Here is a 23,383-nt window from a genome sequence, read left to right as displayed (position 1 = left end):
AGTGCCAGGAGACACGGGATCTTTTTGGTGTAATGGAAATGTTGTAGAACTTGACTGTGGTAATGACTGTGCAGCTCTGCAAATGCACTAAAACTGCTGAATCATACACTAAAAATGGGTAAATTCTGTGGTATGTAAATTATGTCAATAAAGTTAAAAGAATGGATTCCCTCTTGCACAGAGATGGAGACAGATGGTCTAGCCACATCAAGGTTGACTTACCTAGGTGGCTCTGGGTGAATTCTAAGCTCGACTTCATTGCAGATGTGGGAGTACTTTTAGTTAAGATGTTATAGAAGTTCACCCCATCCGTGTTCTGAAATACAGAATTATATTTGGCTGTTTGTTTTATTTATCCACTATCAAAGCTGCAAAACAGAAAGGCAACTGGCTCTCCGTCTTATCCAAGGACAGCTTTAACTTTGTAGATTTGCCCAGGCCAGAAAGAAACGCAGCTCTGGGGGCATCCAGGTGGCTCAATGGTTGAGCGTCTGCCTTTGACTCAGGTCATGATCTCAGGATCAGGCTCCCCATAGGGAGCCTCCTTCTCCCTCTGCCTATGTCTCTGCCTCCTTCATGAATAAATAAATAAAATCTTAAAAAAAAAAAAAAGAAAGAAAGGATCTCCCTCTGCCTATGTCTCTGCCTCCTTCATGAATAAATAAATAAAATCTTAAAAAAAAAAAGAAAGAAAGGAAGGAAGGAAAGAAAAGAAAAGAAAAGAAAGAAGAGAAAGAAAGAAAAAAGAATGCAGCTCTGAGGGCTGAGACCAGCTGTCCACCTGATCTTGGAGGGGTAGTGAGTAGCTCATCTGAGTGGAGCTCAGATGCTGGAGAAAACCAAGGGCCCCGCGTGTTAATTTACAGGGCGAACAGGGCTACAGAGGGTCCTGCACACTCGTCCTCAGCTATGCATTCTTCCCTCCTGGCTCACTGGGGCACAATGTTGTTTGGCAAGGATTCAAACATTCACTTCTGCAAGACGTATTGTTTTTTCTAGCACGCATACATCCAGTCAAGGGGCAAGCAGGTCTTGTAGGCCTGGATAGCTTTCTGACCTCATCACTGCTCAGATTTGTTGGCTTTGTCATTCACCATGTGATCATTTTCAGATTTTCAGGGAGTTTCAGGATACACCTAAGTCCTGACAGCACAAACCAGGGGCCCCTGCTCCAAGGGAACAAGCCAAGTGGGCTGCACCTGAGTGTGTCCTGTTACCTGTTCAATGACCATTTCTGCTTTCTCCCACAGCTGCGTGGCCTCTTTGTAGAGCCCCTTATTCACAGCATCCAGGACTTGCTCTGCCACCTGAGACACCTCTGCCAAGCCTTGGTCGTCAAGAAGAGACTGGAACGCAAATGGAGAATGAAAAAGCTCACTTTGCGCAGAGACACAAGCCTAGCATCACTACAGCTGGGGACGTGTGACAGAAAAAGTGGGAGGAGAAAGGAGGACTACATATGGAAATCCATGGTTGTTAGTCACATATTCATTGATGAAAGAAACACAGCAAAACAGTTGCAGAATCCAGATGGTGGCTACCTGGGTGTGCACAGGCATCTTCCAGCTTTTTTGCACATGTGAAAATTTTTATAATAAAAAGTTGAAATTTTAAAACCTGTGTTTCTTATACCTGGAGAAATGGGTAACTGTGCTGATAGTTCCTTAGATTTTCCCTCAAGGAGCAGCATCAACCTCCTAGGCAAACCTAGCTATCCTATTCTTCCTGGGGACAGAGCCAGAAGAGGTCAGCTGGGCTGCTTACCATGGAGGGTGAGCAGGTGGGAGACTCATCTACTCACCACACTGTACAGGTAAGGTCCCCAGGAGAGCACTGAATCTAGAGGAAACCACATAGGTACAAAATAAGTCTGTTGTGCCTCTTTTCCCAAAGAAAAACCCAACGAGCTTCCCTCCCAAAGCAGAAAAGGAAGCAAGAAACCAGGTGGCTTTGGGTCTAAAGGCTCCTTAACTCACTGGTGTCCCTGCAGGGCCAATGTCTCAGTAGTCAGGAGGTGGGATGATGTGGGAGCCTTCATGTTGACTCAGGACTAATGACACGTTAATTTGGCCTGATACTGGTGCAGCAAGTGAGTCACAGCCAGTGATGGCATCCCCACAGAAATGCTGTGTGTGTGTGCGTGTGTGTGTGCAGTGTGTGTTCCTCTCTGCCAGACCTCTAGGCTCTTCGACAGCTTAGAATATTTCCCCTGCCCTCGCATTTCTGCTGTGTATTTGCTCCTCCAGTGTGGGGACATTAGCTTCTGCCAAGGAGCTATTTAAGGAAGAAGACTAAGGATTTTGTAACTCAAGTGTCTATGACTATACTGTCAATCAATTCTTTTCTATTTCACAAACGTATTGAGAATTTACTAAGGGTCTGAAGCCATCAAGGAGTTTTAGATCTCTAAATGAGTAAAACAATGCCTGCCCTCAAAGAGAATAGGTGGCTTGGTTGGACAGAATCACAATTCACCTACCTCCCAACAGAAGGCTAGGACCACAGAGATGTGCCAAGAAAGTATCAAGGACCACAACCTGCACATTTGAATGTGTCACTCCTTTGCTTAAAAGTCTTCAATTATTCCCTAAGGCCAAGCATCCCAAAATATGTTTCAAATAACCTCAGTACTGTAGGAGTTCAGTCTAGGTATCAGAGTAGAAAAAATGATTCTTCAGTTAAATATCTTTAAGGCTATACAAAATAAAGTATTCCACACTCCATCCCATGGGACTTCGCAGAGCCTTTAACATCCGTGTGAAACCTTGGGGAGGTGGAGCCAGTACTTAGCACTGGCGACTTACATGACCACGGAGCCATTTGTATAGCACCTCATTGGTCTGGTATTCTTCAGAGTACACCCTGAGAAATGCAGGCATACTAGGTCCTCCGGGACCTAGCTATCATTCAGCTCTCCAGCTTAATTACCAAGCTTGTGCCTTAGTTTCTTGAAATACAGAATCATGTGCAATTTTCCAATGTGCCCCATTCCTTGCTTGATCTAGACCAGGGAGGGACAAAACATTTCTGTAAAGAAAGAGTCAACATTTTTTGCTTTGCAGGCCAGCCAGTCTCTGTTGCAACTACTCAACTCTATTGTGGCAGCCTCCAAGCAGAGACAGTATGTAAACAAACAGGGGCGACTATGTCCCAATAAAAAGCTTCTGTACCAAAAGAGAATAGCAGAACAAATTCAATTTGTAGGTTGTAGTCTCCAACCTCTGATGTCCAACAGAACTTTCTGCCATGATGGAAATATTCTATATTTCTCTGGTCCAGAATGAGTCAATAGCCACATGTGGCTACTGGGTGCTTGAAATGTGGATAGTGCAATCGAAAGATGTATTTCAATTAATTTAAATTTAATTGCATATGGCTATGGCTACCATCTTGAGCTGTGTAGATCTTCTTGAAGACATGGAGCAGGTCTGCGCATCTTTCATAGCACCTAGCACATGCCCACTACCTAGCAAATAATAATGATTCATACAAATTTAACAGTATTTCTTTCTCAAAAAAGGAGTACTGGGAGGGAGGGGTGGAACTTAAGTGGATCTCAAAGAAGGGATTCAGATCTGGGTAGGAAGATTTCTTTTTTCTCTTTCTTTCTTTTTTTTTTTTTGTTAATTTAGAGACAGAGCGGTGTGCATGAAGGGTTGGGGATTGGGATAGGGAGGGAGGGGCAGAGGGAGAGGGAGGAAGAATCTTAAGAGGCTTCATGCCCAGCGCAGAGCCTGATGCAGGACTCGATCTCACAACCCTGAGATCATGACCTGAGCCAAAATCAAGAGTTGGATACTTAACCGAATGAGCCACCTAGGTGTCCTTGGGCAGGGAGATTTCTAAAGGGGAAGCTGGTCCCAGCAAGGTGAAAAAGGATAAACTCTGGACAGGATGAATAGCACTTGCAAAGCCATGGGGCTAAACTTCCTGGTCTTGTGTAGGTAGTGTAGTGTAATGGGTGAATGCTTAGATTCTGCATAGCCTGCTGCCAGGAGGTGAATGCTGACTTTAGCTGTGTCACTTTAGGAAAATTGCTTAACCTCTCTGAGTCTCAGTTTCATCATCTCCAAAACTGTGGTAATAACACCATCCATCCCATGGAACTCTTGTAAGCATTCAATGAAGTTAATACATACAAAGTCTTGACTGCTGTTAGGAAACTGTGATGAGACCCCAGAAGGCACTGTGAGGCCAATGGCTAGGATTGTGAGACAGGGGGCCTCACACCTCTGATCAAGGCTTCCAAAACTTCATGATGTCCCAGGAGGTCCATCCAGGAAGGAAGGAAAAACCAAGAGCAGCCCTTCTCCTGATGCTAACTCAAGAGCTCTCAGTTATTCCATTTCAGGCCTGGATGATGCCAAGAATAAGGGCAAGAAATGCCATTTCCAGTAACGTCAGAATTCTGTGGCCTAAAATGTAGATAGCCCTGAGATTTAGAAATCCTGTGTTAGAGTAAACCCCACCAAGATGACTATTTCAGACATCGGAAGCCACGCCCTAGATGTGTACATCATAAACAACTTTTAACTGTACTTCCAAAGAGGACACTCTGGTTATGAAACTAGGAACCTGAGCTGCAGGACCTAATAGTAACCTTGTCTCACCACCAGTGTGAGCAACAGATAGGAATTTCACCCCTAATGTTCATTCTAGTGGTGGTGACAAGTGACCAACAGACCTGGATTTGAATCCTGACCAGGCCACTCATGCTGTGTGTCAGAGAGCAAATTTCATCACCTCTCTAGTCTTTAGAATGTTTTCAACTGTTGGGGCACCTGGGTGGCTCAGTCGGTTAGGCATTAAAATCTTGATTTTGGCTCAGGTCATGATCTCAGGGTCGTGAGATCAAGCCCTCTGTTGAGCTTGTGATGGGCATGGAGCCTGCTTAAGATTCTCTCTCTCTCTCCCCCTCTGCCCTGCCACCTTCTCAAAAAAAAAAAAAAAAAAGTCAACTGTAAAATGTGATTCTTTTGTTGTGAGAATCAAATAAGAGAATTCAGTCATTCAGTCCAGTCAGCAGCAGTCCATGGTAGGAGCTCTATAAATGAGTTCTCATCCCCAAACTTCTTGGATGCTCCTGAGGCAAACACTTCCTGTGTTGACATCTCTAAGGACCCAGAAAATTCTGTCACCCTGTTTTTTGATCTGGACAGCAAAGCCCAAAGTTCCAGGGAAAGATGGAGGAAAGGAGTAAAGAAGTATCTGAGAATTCTGTACTTACGAACAGGAGAGATCCACGAGTCACCCAAAGCAACACCGGCAAAGTTGCACTGGATGGTCCCTTGCTGAATGGCCTGAAAGAAGAGCCAAGAAACATCCTTGCCAAGGGAACCCAGAGACCTCCATCCCTTCCTCAGCAGGAGGGAGCCAAGCCTTTATGCACCACCCTTCCTGAGCACAGAAAACTTCTGCTCATCCTTTCTAAGATTCCCAAAGACCTAAGCGACCCAGTAGAGAGCAAGAGTAATTCTTTTCCTGCTGCCATTTGCAAAATGACAAAGAACTGTTTGAATTTCTCTCTACTGTTTTCATGAGTGTTGGCATGAATTAGTTAACATAAGCATGGAATACCTCTGGAATGATACAGAAGTAACTAATAACAGGCTAACTTAGGAAAGGGGATTGGGGCAAGAGGGAGATTTTTTACAAAATACCTTTTTCATTTTTTGAATTTTAAATTATGTGTGTGCATAAACTATTCAGAGATCTAAAATAAAACAATGAACATCCTGAATCTGAACATTAGCAATTACACAGAATTATGTATTTATCTGGGTTTTCCAAAAGGAACTTACTTCTTTAAAAAAAAAAAAAATTTTTTTTTTTTAAGTAATCTCTATTCCCGACATGGGGCTCGAACTCATGACCCAGAGATCAAGAGTCTTATACTTATCCCACTGAGTCAGCCAGGCACCCCAGGAACTTATTTCATAAGTTACCTAAGTAGTCCAGACGATAAGGGAAAGTTCCACTTTATAAAAGAATACCAGCTAATAGGTGTGAAAAAAACAAACAGGAGAAAACCACCATTTTGAAACTCCTAATGAAATTACTGACTTACTTGAGAATTAAAAATTGGCATTAAAACCGTTAGGTGAAAGATGGATGAAGAACTGAACATCCACATAGTTTGAAGAAAACACCACTCAGATAATTTTCTGCCCAGGCAGAGGGTGAGAAAGTCCAGTAGAAAAATCAGAATAGATCTAGATGCTATGTGCTTTCTGATTTGAAGCCCAATGAAGTACACAGCGTCATAGATATCAGAGGCTGGCAGCTTATTATATAAAGGGACAGAATTTCAAATATTGTAGGCTTTGTAGACCAGTCTATGTTGCAATTACTCAGCTCTGCCAGTGTAACTCTAGAACAGCCATAGGCAATAGGTAAACAAATGAAGAGTTCTAATAAGACTTTATTTGTGGATGCTGAAATTTGAGTTTCATGTAATTTTCATATCATCTTTAAAAAAAATATATATATATATATATAATTTATTTATTAATGAGAGACATAGAGACAGAGAGAGAAGCAGAGGGAGAAGCAGGCTCCATGCAGGGAGCCCAACGTGGGACTCGATCCCAGGACTCCAGGATCAGGCCCTGGGCTGAAGGCGGCGCTAAACCGCTGAGCCACCCAGGGATGCCCACCATCATGAAATATTCTGCTTTTGGGGCACCTGGGTGCTCAGTGGTTGAGTGCCTGCCTTTGGCTCAGGTCATGATCTCAGGATTGGGCTCCCCATAGGGAGCCTGCTTCTCCCTCTGCCTATGTCTCTGCCTCTGTATGTGTGTTTCTCATGAATAAATAAAATCTTAAAAAAAAAGTTATTCTGCTTTTATTCCCCTCCCTACATCACCACCACTTGAAAGTCTAAAAGGCACTCTTAGTTCATATAAAAGCCCTTCTTAGCTCACAGATCATATAAAAACAGGTGGTAGGGGCGCTCAGATGGTTAAGCGTCTGCCTCCAGCTAAGGTCGTGATTTCAGGGTCCTGGGATTGAGCCTCAGTCGGGGTCCCTGCTTAGTGGGGAGCTTGCTTTTCCCTCTCCTGTGCCCCTCCTTCTGCAGCTCCCCCTGCTTGTGCTCTTTCGCGCTCTCTGTCAAATACATAAATACTTAAATAAAAACAGGTATTGAGCTGGATTTTTCCTGAAACCTGACCTATTACAATATATGCTAGCCAAAACGTTTACCTTGAATCTATTAGACTTTATAACTTACAGTTTTGTAGGAAATACAGTAAAGAGAGAATTTAAATAAACACCATGAAGACATGACCAGACAAAAAAGGAGACAAGCCAAGTAGTCTGGTTTCTTCACGGAGTCTGAGTCATTTTAAAGGAACTGTGCTAGATGAAAACAGACTTTAGAGACATCACAGCCAGCTGTGATTCTTGCATCTGCTTTGATGCAGGACCAACCAGCTATCAAGGACACTTTGGGATCATTAAAGGAATCTGAATATTTGAGATGAAAATGTGCTGAAATGGGAAGGTGAGGACTAGTGATGAAGAAAGCAGGCTGTAGACATGATGTCTAAGATGACCTCATATTGGTTTAAAAAGGATTTTATAAAAGTGCAGAAAAAGATGTAAAGGCACATCCACTAAGGTGTTAACAGGCTCTCCACGTGGTGCAAAGGTGACATTCTAAGTTTAAATTTGTGCTTTGCTGTATTTTCTAATTTTCTGTTATCACACATATACTATTTCTTACAAAAGGTTAATTTTTTTTAAAAAATTAATAAATCTTAAAAAAGCAAAGGCCATATAAGAGCATTGTAAATAAATTTAAACAGTGTCGTGGACAGGAGAAAATGTGGAGAGACTTGCCCTCTGTCCCACATGGCCAGCTGGCCACAGTTAACATGTTACATACCCTTCTAACCCCTTTCTTTGCTTTCACAAGCTTATACACACAGATATAGAAATGTAGCCATTCTTTATACTGGCTGCAAAGTGTCCTCTCGTGGAAGGATACATTTATTTTATCTAACTAATCTTATAGGGACAGCCCTGACCTTGTTTCCTGTTGAAGGGCATGGTAAACAATAGTGTATTAAACATCCTCGGACTTGGGGCGCCTGGGTGGCTCAGTTGGTTAAGTGTCTGACTCTTGGTTTCAGCTCAGTTTGGGATCTCAGGGTCATGAGATTGAGCCCCGTGTTAGGCTCTGTGCTCAGCTGGGGGTCTGCTTAAGTCTCTCTCTCCCTCTGTTCCTTCCCCGACAAGCTCTCACTTTCTCTCTCTCTCTCTCTCAAATAAATGTAAAAAAAAAAAAAAAATCTCTGACACACTGACACACACACACACACACACACACACACACACACACAAGAATTCCCACAGGACAGATTCCTGGAGCTGAAATTATTGGGTCTGAGGGCATAGAGATTTACAAGTTGACAAAGACTGCCAAATTGCCCTTTTAAAAGGATTTCCCGGGCATCCCGGGTGGCTCAGCGGTTTAGCGCCATCTTCAGCCCAGGGCGCGATCCTGGAGACCCGGGATCGAGTCCCATGTCAGGCTCCCTGCATGGAGCCTACTTCTCCCTCTGCCTCTGTCTGTGCCTCTCTCTCTGTCTCTCATGAATAAATAAATAAAAATCTTAAAAAAAATAAAATAAAATAAAATGATTTCCCAATTTCCAGTCTCACCAAAAGTGGAGAAAAACATTTATTTCCCTGACTTCTTACCAAAACTGGGTGTCACTAATCTTTTAAATATTTGTAAACCTTATAGATTTGGCTAACAAAAGTTGAGCATTTGTCATATGTTCACAGGCTGTTTGCATTTTTGCTATATACATTGCTTTATATTTTTTGCCAATTTACTTCTAGGATCTTGTCTCTTTTTATGGTTATCAATATAAGTACTTTTTTGGGATGCCTGGGTGGCTCAGCTGTTGAGTGTCTGCCTTTGGCTCAGGGCGTGATCCTAGAATCTGGGATCGAGTCCCACACTGGGCTCCTTACAGAGGGCCTGCTTCTCCCTCTGCCTATGTCTCTACCTCTCTGTGTGTCTTCCATGAATAAATAAATAAATTCTTTAAAAAATATATATAAGTATTTTTTCTAGCATAGATTTATGCCGGCATACATATATATGTCTTCTGAAATTATGGAACTCTTGAGTTTTAAATTTTAATGTGATCATAAATAAATAAAAATTAAAAAAAAATCTTTAAAAAAAAAATGGGATCCCTGGGTGGCGCAGCGGTTTGGCGCCTGCCTTTGGCCCAGGGTGCGATCCTGGAGACCCGGGATCGAATCCCACGTCGGGCTCCCGGTGCATGGAGCCTGCTTCTCCCTCTGCCTGTGTCTCTGCCTCTCTCTCTCTCTGTGACTATCATAAATAAATAAAAATTAAAAAAAAATCTTTTAAATTTTAATGTGGTCTAAATATATCAACTTTATCCTTTTTAGCCTTTGGGTATTTCGTCTTATGAAGGAAAGCTTCAGGGACACCTGGGTGGCTCAGTCAGTTGTGTCCAACTCTTGATTTAGGATCAGATCATGATCTTGGGTTGGAAGATGGAGCCTCATGTTGGGTTTTGCAGAGTCTGCTTGAGATTCTCTTTCTCCCTCTGCCTCTACCCTCCTCCCTGCTCACACACCCACACTCTCTCAAAAAATAAAAAATAAAAGAAAATAAAAATTTTTAAATGAAGGTAAGCTTCAGGTTCTCTTATAGTTTTGATTTTTATGTTTGGATTTTTTCTTTATGTTTAGATGTTTATCTAGAACTGATGTTTTATGAAAGGAATTCAACATTATAGTTTTTTAAAGTGAGAACCATTTGTTTCCATGCCATTCATGAAATATTCTATCTGCTGCCCAATGATCTGAAATGCCATCTTATCATCGGATGTGATAATGCCATATGATCATATGCATTACATATACAGGTTATTTACATACATATGTTTATACACCAGTATATGTAAAATCTGTTTCTGGATCCTTTATCCTGCTGCATTTAATCTGTTAGTCTGCTGCTGTGCTAGCACATTGTTTCACTCGCTGTAGCTTTCTTTCCAGCTTATTTCACAACTGGTAGGGCAATTTTCACTGTTCTCTCTGAAACTTCTTGTGATGATTATTACAGATTTTATATAAGGTCCTACTCAAAGTATATACAGTATAAGGTGATATAGAAAAGAACAGAATCAGTTTCTGTCTGAAACCCAAACAGAGTCATCTTTCCCGTTACCTTATAAAGTTCTAGACCAATGCCAGCAGCCATTTTGCCTCCGTAGGACTCTGAGAAAATGTAGAATGGAATCGTCTAGCAAGAAAAGGAATTTACAAAGAATTAAACATCCCGAATGCTTTTTTTATTCACATGAATTTCAAATTTCTATTGCATGTCATGGCCAGACAAGACAAATCTGCTTTTATTGGTCTTTCCCCCCATATCTGATCAGAATACTGGGCTCCAAGGTCATTCTTTCAAGCTCAAAACCACTTTTAGAGATGACAGAAACAAAAGGCCACAATCTGACCTCAGGTGCAGAAAAGTTTTCTCTGACAATGGCTAGACACTGATCTCTTGGGGAAATTTAAGTTTATTCAGGTGGATGTAGTTGTGTGACCGCTAGCCCCTTTGCTTAGCTGTGCCCGAGTCACTGCTCACCTGGAATTCCTTGTGGCAATCGAAGAAAGTCTTCAGGAGAACCATCATGTCTGACGCCACTGTGGCAAGGTCTTTGGCATATGCATCACTCTTGTTCACGTAACTGAACCCAGTGCCCACGGGGTTATCCACAAATAGGAGACTGGCTGACTGGAGCTACATGTCACATAGGAAAGTCAAGTGGTACAATCACTCAGTCACTGACTGTCTTTCTACCATCTTCTATGAACTCAACAAAACCCAAGGATGTGAAGGTACCAGCATGCTTACAATCCTACTGCTAAAAGGGATTTCAAAAAATAGTAAGGGACAGGAGGGACGCCTGGCTGGCTTAGTCAGTAGAGCTTGCAACTCTTGATCTCAGTGTTGTGAGTTCAAGCTCCACATTGGGCCGGAGCCTACTTTCAAAATAAATAAATAATAAGGGCCAGAAACAGAGACTAAGACAGAGAAAGGCAAAGTAGAAGTGATAATTCAGTCAGAAACAAGTTCAGGAATGTTCCAGGCTAAGGAAATGGCATGTGCAAAGACTCAGAGGCAAAAGTAAACTGCACTTAAGGGGGCAGCTCCTGTGGCACAGCGGTTTGGCGCCGCCTGCAGTCTGGGGTGTGATCCTGGAGACCAGGGATCGAGTCCCACATCGGGCTCCCTGCGTGGAGCCTGCTTCTTCCTCTGTGTCTCTGCCCCTCTCTCTGTGTCTATGAATAAATATAAAATCTTAAAAAAAAAAAGGAGGACCAGAAGGGAGACACAGAGAATCCAAGGACTCAGAGGGACATGGAGGAAGAATGGCCCTGCACTGAGTGACTAATGGACACGTGAGTATGGGAAGCTAGGTGTGAATGAGTGGTCAAAGGAATGAAGTCCAAGCCAAGGAACTGGCCAGGCAGAGGCCTGAAGGTAGAGTGTAGATGGACAGATGTTGGGAGATGTGGCAGGAGGTAGGGAGAGAGCAGGAATCTGGATTGATCTTCTGGGAACTGAAAGAGTGATTAAACTAAGGAGAGATCTGCATTGGAGATGCACTCTGAAAGCAGCCACTAGAGAGGATGGAAAAGGGGTGGATGAAGAATATTACCAATGCTCGGGTGTTAAAGAGAGTTATCATGTGACACAGCAATTCTATTTTGAGGTGTATCCCCCTTCACCAAAACTGAAAATAGGAACTCAAACAAATGTTTGCCACCAGTGTCCCCTGCACTATTCATTGAGCCAAACCATGGCAACAACCTAAGTGTTCATCAGCAGATGAAGAGACAAAATGTGGTATAGCCATACAATGGAGTATTATTCGCCCTTACAAAAAGAGAAGTAGTGGCACACACAACATGGATGAACCTCGTAAATATTATGCTAAATGAGAGAAGCCACACACCAAAGGCCACATACCGTATGACTCCATTGTTATAAAATGGTTAACACAGGCAAGTCTACAGAGACAGAAAATAGATTAGTGGTTGCCTAAGGAGAGACTGGTGGTTAATAGTCAAGGGGTAGGAGGCTTTCTGGGATGGGAGAGTAGTAAAATGTTTTGAAATTTATTGTGGTAATGGTTATAAAACTCTGAATATACTGAATGACGCTGAATTGTATACTTTAAATGGGTGAGTTGCAGGGTATGTGAATTATTTCAATAAAGCTATATTTTATGAATTCATTTTTTTTTTAAGATTTTATTTACTTATTCATGAGAAACACAGAGAGAGAGGCAGAGACACAGGCAGAGGGAGAAGCAGGCTCCATGCAGGGAGCCCGATGCGGGGCTCAATCCCAGGACACGCCCTGAGCCAAAGGCAGAAGCTCAATCGCTGAGCCACCGAGGCGTCCCTACGAATTCATGTTTAGGGGCGCCTGGGTGGCTCAGTCAGTTATGCATGACCTTTGACTCAGGTCATGATCTCAGGGTCCTGGGATTCAGCCCTGTGTCAGGCTCCACACTCAGCAGGAAGTTTGCTTCTCCTTCTGCCCTTACTCATGCTCCCCCTCTCTCCCTCTCTCAAATAAATAAATAAATCAGATCTTTAAAAAAGAAAAAAGAATTTATTTTAGTTAAAACTGATTGGATGAGTGGGTGAGGAGCACAGGAAGACAAGGATGGCTCTCTGATTTCTGGCTCAGACACCTGATTGGATGGTGGTACCATCTGCCACAATGAGGGACACATGGAGTTGGCTGGTTTTGTGGGTGGGTAGAGGGTACGGTGTACTAATGAACATAGATTGGAGTATCTTGAATAGGGAATGTATGAGGGACATCCACACGGAGACATCTCAGAGGCAAATGGAGAAATAGTTCTGGGGCAAAAAGTTCTGAGCTAGAGATACTGACTTGGGAATCATCATCATCTATGTATCATTAAAGCAGTCTCAGAGGATAGGGCTGCCAAAAGAACATACATAGAAGAGAATATTACCAAGGACACAGTATGGGAAACAGCAACATCTAAGACATGGGAATGGCCAACAGGATAGCAAAAAAGTCCATGAAAAGAATCCCATGAAGGATCTGCTGGACTTGGAATTGGGAAGCCAGCATGCCCCTGAGGACAACAGCTCCAGCAGAGTTAGGGGAAGAGCCAAATGGGTTAGGGCAGTGCTTCCCAACCTTGTCTGGGCCATGGAGGAGATACGTGTACTGTACCCTAGAGCTAATATGCGTTGGGTTCCCTAGCACCCACTCTCTCCTGCCCCCAGCCCCTAGCCCAGAAAGCTCTAGGCTAAAGCATATATAGGAAGTAAAGACTAGACAGCAGTAAACAGCACACCTCATTTTACTGTTCTTTCTATAAATTGAAGGTCTGTGGGCAACCCCACATTGAGCAAGTCCATGAGTACCATTTTCCCAACAGCAATTGCTCACGTAATGTCTCTGTGCCACATTTTGATAATTCTTGAAATACTTAAACTGTTTCATTATTATTGTACTTATTTTAGTGCTCTGTAACCAATGAACACCACTCATGGGAAGTTCAGATGATGGCTAGCATTTTTTAGCAATAGGGCACTTTTTCATTAAGGTATGTACAGTGTTTTTTTACACATCATGTTAGTGCCCATGTAACAGACCACAGTATAATGTAAGCATTAACTTTTATATGGCCTGGGAAATTTAAAAAATTCAAACCAAACCCAAAGTGTCTCCACGGTATGCCTATATAAAAAACTCTCTTAAGAAAGGGTAGTAGCTAGGGACACCTGGGTGGCTCAGCGGTTGAACATCTGCCTTCAGCTCGGTGTGATCCTGGAGTCACCAGATCGAGTCCCACATCAGGCTCCTCACGGGGAGCCTGCTTCTCCCTCTGCCTTATGTCTCTGCCTCTCTCTCTGTCTCTCATGAATAAATAAAATCTTTAAAAAAAAAAAAGGTAGTAGCTGGAGTGGCTTGTGTAGTAGGTTGGGGGAAACCTGTGTACCCTGCACCCCAGGGAGAAGAGAGACTAGAGACAGCGTAAGGATGTGGAAAGGTACTAACTGTCCAAGTTAGGAATCTTGGAGGAGGGACCTCAGCAGGGAGGAGCCTCGAGTTTTGTTTTGAGACGGGAGGGTAGTGAGGGGCAGGGTAGTGAAGCACTTATTAGCGAGGCCAGGGGCTAGCTGGTCACAGGTGATGGCTCCGTTCTCTCGGGGAGGCGGGGAGGCCGGTCAGACCAGGAGGGGAGCGGGGCCCCAGCACACCGATGAGGGCAGCCTCAGCCCCTCCCTGCCAGCCAGACGGTTTTGCCCACCAGCATTTGGTACCCGAGAGGAGATCCAACCAGGGGGACAGTGGGACTGATACAAGCTTGGGGGTGGCATGGCTGGTCAGGGAGAAGGATGAAGGAGCCAGGGGTTGAGCAGAGAGGGGTTAGGGCAGGAAGTGAAACTAAGAATGAGGGAGGGAAGGAGGAAGGCAGAGCTAGAGAGACACCAACAGGGTAGAGGACAAAGGCTCTGAAGTCGTGATGAAGTCCAGAAGCAAGGTGGTAGCGAGGGGGTGAGACGGGGTTGGCATGAAGGTGGTGGCCAGAGGCAGGGACCCTGCAGAGATCGCCCATATGGGGGGAGTCATGAGGACTCTGGTGTCTGCGAGAACAAGCTTCTGCTGCGATGTGGGAAGGCCAGAGAGTCCCAGGAAGGGATAAGCTATCCTGAGAAATGGACACAGGGAAAGGGATGGGGCAGTGCTGCTAAACTTGTGACCACCCCCCCCCCCAGACTGCGGGAGGGCCGGGGTGGCAGTGTTCAGGCTTGGCGAGGCCACAGGGCATATGCAGATAGGGGCTATGCTCACTGTACCCAGGTGGTTCTTCGTGGTTTGAGATCACTATCAAGGGGCCCGATTTCCTCAAAGTTTCCAAATCCAGTGCTGGAACCACCTGGACCACCCTGTGGAAGAGAAAATAAACCCAGAGAAAACATTAGTTAAAGCATCATAACACTGACCACATTCACAATAAACAAGTTATGATTTTTTTTAAAAGATTTTATTTATTTATTCATGAGAGACAGAGGCAGAGACACAGGCAAACAGAGAACCAGGCTGCATGCAGGGAGCCTGATGTGGGACTCGAAACTGGGAATCCGGGATCACACCTTGAGCCAAAGGCAGGCACTCAACTGCTGAGCCACCCAGGGTTCCCAACAACTTATGATTTAGGGATGGCTGGGTCAACATTATAGGAAAGACACAGCTGACCTGGAGAACCGGGGTGTCTGTATCAACAGAACCCCCTGGTAATTGACTGCTCAAGCTTTCTACAGGGAAAAGACCCAGGGATGCCTGGCTGGCTCAGTACACCATGTGACTCTTGATCTCAGGGTTGTGAGTTTGAGCTCCATGTTGGGTGTAGAGATTACTTGAGAATAAAATTAAAATCAAAATTAAGTAAGTAAACAAATAAATGGAAAAGATCTGGTCTAAGAGCCCCAGAAGGGACTTTCCTACCCCTGATCCTCTGAGATTGAACCCTGGCCTGCCATGAGGTTCACTGATCTTCACGACACCTTGCCCAACTGCTCGCATTTCCAAGATGAGCAGTTAGTCCAGGGAAGGGGCATACCCTGTGACTCTCCACCACACCACTGTCTCCTCAGTGTCCCTGCGAAATGACTAGGGCCACAGTTTAAGGGGCAGTGTAATCACATGGATCCCTAGGATATAATTTAGCAAATGCAAAAGTCCTAGAGCAGGGAGGGCTGGACACTGTGTGCTCAGGACTGAGGGGCGGTGGGGCAGGGCTGTGAACAGAGCTCAGTGTCTGGGCCCAACCACGGGAGCTGGACGTCCCATGGGTTGTGAAGGGCTAAGCCAGGGAAGGTGGCCCTTTGGAAGACAGTCAGGGGAAAGCATGGTCAGTGCTCTTCTGAACAAAGCCTCGGGGACCAGCTGAGCCAAGGTCACAGGCCTTCAGAGAAAGGATCCTGCCTCCCTGTGCATGAGCAAGATGGACAAGAAAGGATCATACACAAACATGGAAGGAATAGCTCCGGCAAAACAGAAGCCAGGGCTACTTGTATAGGACAATCTAAGGGGGGTGGGGGGGAGACAACATCAGGTCAGGGCTCAGGGGTAACTGGAAGATTCCAACAGGGAAAGACTGTGTGAAACTATGTAATGTTTTGAACCTACCCCAAACTATTATAAAACTGGGAGGCGAAAAAAAAAAAAAAAACTGGGAGGCTATCCATCCCTCTAATTATATGCACTCGGTATCTTAAGCTTTCCCAATATCATGGTAAAAAGCTCACAAACCAGGGGCAGCTGTTCACCACAGTGACATTTAGGACAGTGAAAGGATGCACCTCCAATGCCCCTCGCTAAGGGAACAGATCAGTACAGACTGTGAAACAGCCATTTAGAACCACAAACTAAATGGAATTATGTGGCAACACTGCAAAATGCAACACACAGTAAATTAAGAGCAAGCGTATATCTCCAGGTGGGTGCTGGGCCCCTTTCTCCTAGTGGACTGACTGGGAAACAGGACAGGACCAGAACAAAAGGAGGGAAGCTGGGAATCCTAGGAGGCTTGGCCTTGGTGGGACAACTCCCAATTTTCTGGCCTGCTTTTGATAAGCTGTGGTCAGAAGCAGGAGACGACACCCCTCCCTCCCCTAACCCCAATGGCAACAAGAAGCTGGCTGAAAGATGTTTCTGTTCTATTTGAGAACATCCTACCGCAAAGTCTTTTTTCCCTTAGAACTTCGGAATAGGGTGCTTTCATGGCCCAGGACTATCTGGTGACTCTGAAATATGGGAAACATGTCAGCAGACCAACTGGACTGCTTAAATGACTTGAAAGTGTATCGAAAATAGCTCACTACTGCACTCAGAGTTACTTCACTCTGGTGACATGACCTCAATTACTCAAAGACCTGCCCACAGAAGTCAGTATGTGTGTCACCAGTAGGCTGCTAAAATAGATTTCCTTTTCATCGAAATTAATTATTTCTTCCCTAATCATAGTCTTTTTCCTTCTCCTGTGGGCCTCAGAGGAAATGAAGGGCAGGTTGGTTACTTAGCCTGTGGATAACCTTCAATGAGTATCTTAGCTCAGAGGGTTAACCTAACCAAAGTCCTACACTGGGTGGCGTGACAAAGTGTACGCACAGAGCAGAGAAATCAGCTGTAGGCAGAGGGAGCCCCTCCTCCAGAAGCTCCTGCACTGTGTGAAAGGGGCCACGGTCACTCAGCTTTGGGATAGCAAGTTCAGGACCCAAGATGCCATGTCTCCTGATTGTTGGAAAAAGGAAAATGTTTTGAATTTAAGATGTTGGCAAGTGAGATGTTTGGTGGCGCATTTGGAGTGTCCAACTCTTGGTTTCAGCTCAGATCATGATCTCACGGTCATGAGATTGAGCCCCAAGCTGGGCTCCACACTCAGCCTGGAGTCTCCTTGGGATTCTCTCTCCCTTCTCTCTCTCTATCAAATAAATAAATAAATAAATAAATAAATAAATAAATAAATCTAAAACAAAACAAAACAAAAAATGTTGGCAACTAATTCAGATAGAACAACCACCTCACTCTGCAATCAACCAAAGGAAAGATCTGCAACTTCTAAAGTTGAACAGTTTTTAAATTCCTAAGAGCCCAGAAAGTGCTTCAGGGGCAGCATGTGACAAAGAGGATGCTGACTGGGTAGCACCTGGCCTACACTCCAGTACTTCTGCTTTCTGCTTTGGCTCCGTTTGTAAGCTTTCACTTGAGGTTGGAAGAAGTCCTGCTGATTAATAAAATCCTCAGATGAAAAACCAAAGCTCAGAAAACAGAACTCTGCTGCATTTCCGCCTCCGGCAGCCCCGAGGTAAACAGAAGTTCACAGGGATACACACATGCATTCTTCTTATCTGCACCCTCAAGCGGGGCCTCATGTCCAGCCCTCAAAGGTAACAGTTGTATAACGCTACAAGGGAAAAGGCCTTTCCCTACAAAGGGCTCCTCTGAGCCCTATCTCACCAGAAAGTCTGTGGGGGTTAGCCAAGGAGGCCAAGCCCAGGGCACTGGCAGGTTGCTGGTGAATGCTGACATTCTGGGAGGAAGTGACATTTGCATCCCTGGGAAGGGAGAAGAAGGACACTTATTTACCGATGAGCCACCTGGAGCCTAATCTGGGCCATACCTCCAGTCTCTAGAGGCTGAAGCAAGAGCGTGTTCCTCAACCCCTCCCTACAGACTGGTCTTCCAGGTGGGTGTGGGCCACCTCTGGGCAGGTATTTTAGGAATGCAAGGAAGGCTCCTCTGACTACCCCCAAATACCCTTCAACCAGTCCCCTGCCTTCCAGCCTACAATCAGAGATCAAGATGAACATGCAAACACACTCAGGGAGAAGGATAGGCCCAATATTTAATACTAAGATACAAAAGGCTGAATCCTTTACAAAGATCAGCTTTTCTGGGGGTGAGGATTTAAGGTCTAGGATTTAGACCCTATTTATTTAGGGTCTACTAGGGACTAGTAGAAGAGGGAGAGGGAGGGGCGCTCAGAGTGCCCTAGCCTTTGCTTTGGAACCTTTCAAAACATTTCTGTGAGCATAAAGTCAAATGTGTCTTTAAGAGCTTCCATGAAGGCGTCCTGCCACTGGCCGAGCTCAATATAAAAAGACCCCCCCACAAAGGCTAGAACCCCTCACTCTTTGATTTGGCCCCCTCGGTAGACCATTGCCTTTGCCTGCCCCAGGAGGACACCAAACCTCCAACCCTAGGAGACCCTCCATCAGCTGCTGGATCTGATTAGTCCTTCACAGCTGAGCTGTGAGACCTTAAGACCAAGCAAAGCAGTATGTGGGGGAAGCTGGCTGGGCAGCCAAGCCACTTTTACCTGAAGCCACATGACCAGGGGCAGTTCTGAAAAGTTCTTGCAGGGGTTCGTGGCATAATAGAGCCACCAGAACATGTGGGCATCCTTGCGGATGGTCACGTAATCCCATACTTCCTTTCCCTCTTCTGCAGGCCAGTCAGTGACCGCTCCTAAAACAGAAGTACAATGTGATCTTCCCAAAGAATGTGTAACATCCAGGTAAAGTCCAAACCTGCAGAGACAGCCATGCTAAACTGGAGAAAATTTGGTTCCTATTTGAGGCAATTTACTCACTTTAATATATTGTGGAGATAAGGAAAAGCACTTCAGTTAATGAAAAAGCAAACCAGGAGTGCCTGGGTGGCTCAGTCAGTTAAGCACCTGACGCTTCATCTCAGCTCAGGTGTTGATCTCAGGGTCATGAGATCATGCCCTGCATCGGCTCTGTGTGGAGCAGTCAGCTTGAGACTCTCCTTCTGCCTCTCCCACCCACTCTCTCCTTCTAAAAAAAAAGAAAAGAAAAGAAAAAAGAAAAAGGCAGGGCAGCCCGGGTGGCTCAGCGGTTTAGCGCCCTCTTTGGTCCAGGGCCGGATCCTGGAGACTTGGGATTGAGTTCCACATCGGGCTCCCTGCATGGAGCCTGCTTCTCCCTCTGTCTGGGTCTCTGCCTCTCTCTCTGTATCTCTAATAAATAAATAAAATCTTTTTAAAAAACTATTAAAAAAAAGGCAAACCAAAAAAAGTTTTTTTATGATAATCACATATATATATAGAGAGAGACAGAGACAAGCAAAGGGAGAAGCAGGCTCCATGCATCGGGAGCCCGACACGGGACTTGATCCCGGGTCTCCAGGATCACGCCCTGGGCCAAACGCAGGCGCCAAACTGCTGCGCCACCCAGGGATCCCCAAATCAAATTTAACAGTGGCAAAGGAGGTTAAGGGCTTTCACTTTTTCCTCTGCACCCTCTGCAATATTCAGATTTTTTTTAAAAAAATATTTTATTTATTTATTCATGAGAGACAGAGAGAGAGGCAGAGACAGGCTCCCCATGGGGAGCCTGATGCAGGACTCGATCCCAGGACATGAGGATCACGACGTGAGCCAGAGGCAGAAGCTCAACCACTGAGCCACCCAGGTGCCCCAATACTTAGATTTTTAACAATAAGCCTGAAACACATTTACAATTCTATTTTAGAAAGACAGATTCACATTTCTGGGAAAAAAAAAAGAAAAACTGCAAGATGCTGGCTTTTAATATCTCATTTAATATATGATTAAAGAAGTATCCCAAATGAGAGGGACCAATATTCACTTTATTATGCTGGGGCAACTGTTAGCTTTTGTGAGGGAGAAAAAAAACAACAACACAGGTCCTTACTTGACACTGTAAACCAAAATAAATTTCAAGTGGATCAAGTGTTTCAATTTTAAATTTTAGACATTAAAAAAATACAAAAATATAATTGAATGCTTTTCTGATCTCTGGTTGGGGAAGTGATGTGGCCATACCCCCAGAGACTACAAAGAAAAAGATAAACAGAGTTGAGGACAGAGGCTTGTTATATATTCTGTACAACAAAATTTATGTACATCAGAAATAAAATTAAAAAGCATACAAGAAAGAAAGATCTGCAACAAATATGAAAAAGGGTGATTTTCCTTTCTCATGTAGATCAATTTCAAAAAGTAAGATCAAGACAGCCCGCATGGCTCAGCGGTTTAGCGCCGCCTTCAGCCAGGGTGTGACTCTGGAGATCCAGACTCAGGATCGAGTCCCACATCAGGCTTCCTGCGAGGAGCCAGTTTCTCCCTCTGCCTGTGTCTCTGCCTCTCTTTCTCTCTGTGTCTCTCATGAATAAATAAATAAAATCTTTAAAAAAAAAAAACAAAACAAAACAAAAAAACCCAAAAAGGAAGATCCTAATTAAATGTGTGAAGGCTCTGAGGAAATAATTTACGAAAAGGAAATTTGAATGGCCAATTAATATGTGAAAAAAGAGTTAACATCACTAATACTCAGCTATGAAAGTCAAATCAATATGAGGTCACTAAAAAAACGTTGGCTTATTTGATGGATAAAAAAAATAATGGCAGGTGCTCAATGTCCACAAGGAGACAGGAGATCAGTCCTCAGCACTGTCAGCAAGAGTGCACGCTGGCATCACCTTTGGGGAAGGCAGCTTGGCTTTGCAAATATCAAAAGAAAGATATTCCATAGATCAAAAGCTATATATATATATATATATATATATACACACACGCGCGCGTATCCTTTAATTCCACAGCCTCAATTTTCCCTAGTTAACTTTGTAGCATCTGAAAAGATGTTGTATCAGAAAAGAGTAGGTTCGATACATTTTCTGTCACCTTTGCTAAAGTAACAGCTCTCGAGTCAACAGTTGTTTTCCGCAAATACCCCTCTGTGGGTAAGAAAAGGCTGAGGCTAAAGATGATGAGAGCTGACCCTCCATGATGGGAGTTTCCTGCCTTCTACTTCCTCTTTTCGGAAATTTCAAGCCCCCGTGACAAGGCAAGGCACAAAAACTGGTCTGAAACAGAAGAGAAGGGAGTAGACCAGGACACTACTCCCTTGGGGGTGGGATTTGGGGGTTCTGTAAGAAGGATGTAGATTAAGAAAACCAGAAAGTGGCTTGAGGAGCAAAACAGAATGGCTAGATCACAGATGTGGCTTAAAGATTCTCTGTTCAAGTGACCTAAGATTACAGTCTCCTGGAGAAATGACAAATAGGGTTTGCGTCCCTTTTGACTTAGCGGCTGGCACTCCTCCCTTCCCTGGCAGTGACCACTGCTAAAAATTTGGGGAGGGCGATATATTTGACAACATTTCCCAGACCCAAGCTGAAGGGCCAGAGGATCCCCAGTTTACAAAACGGAAGAGAACTCCTAAGCACTCGGCCTAAGATCACAAGGCGAGTTTGTGGCCAGTTGGAATTCTCGGACCTTGATTCAGACCACGAGACATTCTGGTGAAAGAGTGAAAACCAATGTGCAAGTCATCCTATTAAACACGAATTTGTTTTCGTCAAAAAGAACTGCAGTGAGGGGAGATGTTATCCCGTCCTGATAAGGAGAGAGAGAAAGACCTTATCTCAATGAAACGTCCCATTCGTGATAGGGTTTGTTTTTCAGGGTCCTTCGCACCGCACGTTTCAGCTCAAAATAAAAAGCCCTCATGAACCCATTTAGCAGCCAATCACCGCAGGAAAAGGGCGGTGGACTTCGGATCGTGGAAACCTCATGGATCAGCAGTTTTCCCAAGTCATGTATTTTGCACAAATGCTTCTACCTAGGGGGTAGGGAAGAGAGGAGTACCAGACCACTCAGCCAGTAGAAAAAATACTTAGCATAAAAAAAAAAAAAAAAAGAAGAAGGAAGGAGAGCGAGGTTCCAAAGCAGTATAATTATGCAAGGTAGAAACTGGGGGAAAGAGATTTGCTTTCAAAAGCGCAAACCACTACACACGCTCAGCCCTGGAGAGAGAAGGAGGCACCGGCCGCTGATGCACCTTTTGCCCGAACCTACCGGTGCTCAGGCCCAGAAGTAGCAGCAGCAGCGGCACGGAAGAGGCTCGGGGCGCCAGCTCCATGGCGAACACCGGGCGGCAGCATCAGCAGCTGCAGGCTGCACCCCGCGCCCCGCCACGTGACGGCGGTGGGTGGGGCCTGGTGGGGGCGGGGCCTGTCTAAGGGGGCGGGGCCTTGCCGGGGCTGGGCGGGGCCAGGGCGGCGGGGAGTGAGCCGCGGTGGCTACCAGCGTCCCGGGCGCGCTCTGCTGGGCTGGTCCCCCCGGAGCAAGACGGCCGCGCTCGGGGTGTCCTGTCTGTCCCACCGCATCCTCCGCGGACGTTTTGGGGACAGATCAGAGAGGAAGAGGCGGTGAATGCATTTGATGGCCTGGGTCATGGGACGGTACTGAAACGCTGCAGAGAAGTAACCACGAGAACCGCCCTTCAAGCCGGGCTCCTCTCTTCCTTCCCCCAAAATAGGCCTCGCATTTCAAAAGCTACCGCGCGTGTACCTCCGAGAGATGAAGCCAGAACCAGCTGGTTCGTAGAAGCCTGCGATTCCGTTTTCACAGATTTATCTTTAAAATTACTTTAACTATAAAATTACATATGTCACGGACATTTTGGAAATTACAAAAATGTGTTGGATCCTACAAAACCCTTGTTGGCATTTGGGGTATATATATATTTTTCCTGTGGTCTTCATCTTTTGAAGTACAATGATAAAAAGTTTTATTGTTTTTTTTTTTTCTGTGTCGATGATAATTTGTCATTGTCGGAATTCGGTGTTAGCATCGTCTTCACAACGGTCATTTTTTTTAATTTTTATTTATTTTATGATAGTCACAGAGAGAGAAAGAGAGAGAGGCAGAGACATAGGGAGAAGCAGGCTCCATGCACCAGGAGCCCGACGTGGGACTCGATCCCGGGT

General features: G+C 44.7%; 1 protein-coding gene across 1 annotated transcript in view; it reads right to left on the bottom strand.

Moving 5' to 3' along the window:
- The window catches only part of SCPEP1 (serine carboxypeptidase 1), a 32,433-nt gene extending 9,844 nt beyond the window's left edge, over positions 1 to 22,589 (bottom strand). Inside the window, exons 1-9 of the mRNA XM_055328399.1 lie at positions 22,470 to 22,589; positions 18,945 to 19,093; positions 14,920 to 15,009; positions 10,646 to 10,801; positions 10,223 to 10,297; positions 5,228 to 5,300; positions 1,802 to 1,839; positions 1,218 to 1,346; positions 223 to 316 (exon numbers count right to left, since the gene is read on the bottom strand). Of these exons, the coding sequence (XP_055184374.1) occupies positions 223 to 316; positions 1,218 to 1,346; positions 1,802 to 1,839; positions 5,228 to 5,300; positions 10,223 to 10,297; positions 10,646 to 10,801; positions 14,920 to 15,009; positions 18,945 to 19,093; positions 22,470 to 22,533 (868 nt within the window). The 5' untranslated portion in view covers positions 22,534 to 22,589. The remainder of the gene's footprint in view (positions 1 to 222; positions 317 to 1,217; positions 1,347 to 1,801; positions 1,840 to 5,227; positions 5,301 to 10,222; positions 10,298 to 10,645; positions 10,802 to 14,919; positions 15,010 to 18,944; positions 19,094 to 22,469) is intronic.
- Positions 22,590 to 23,383: the final 794 nt, after the last annotated feature.

Source organism: Nyctereutes procyonoides, unplaced genomic scaffold (genome assembly GCF_905146905.1).
Source record: "Nyctereutes procyonoides isolate TBG_1078 unplaced genomic scaffold, NYPRO_anot_genome, whole genome shotgun sequence".
NCBI classification, from domain to species: domain Eukaryota; kingdom Metazoa; phylum Chordata; class Mammalia; order Carnivora; family Canidae; genus Nyctereutes; species Nyctereutes procyonoides.
Note: the sequence above shows the minus strand (reverse complement) of the source record. Positions and strands in the feature narration are given on the sequence as shown.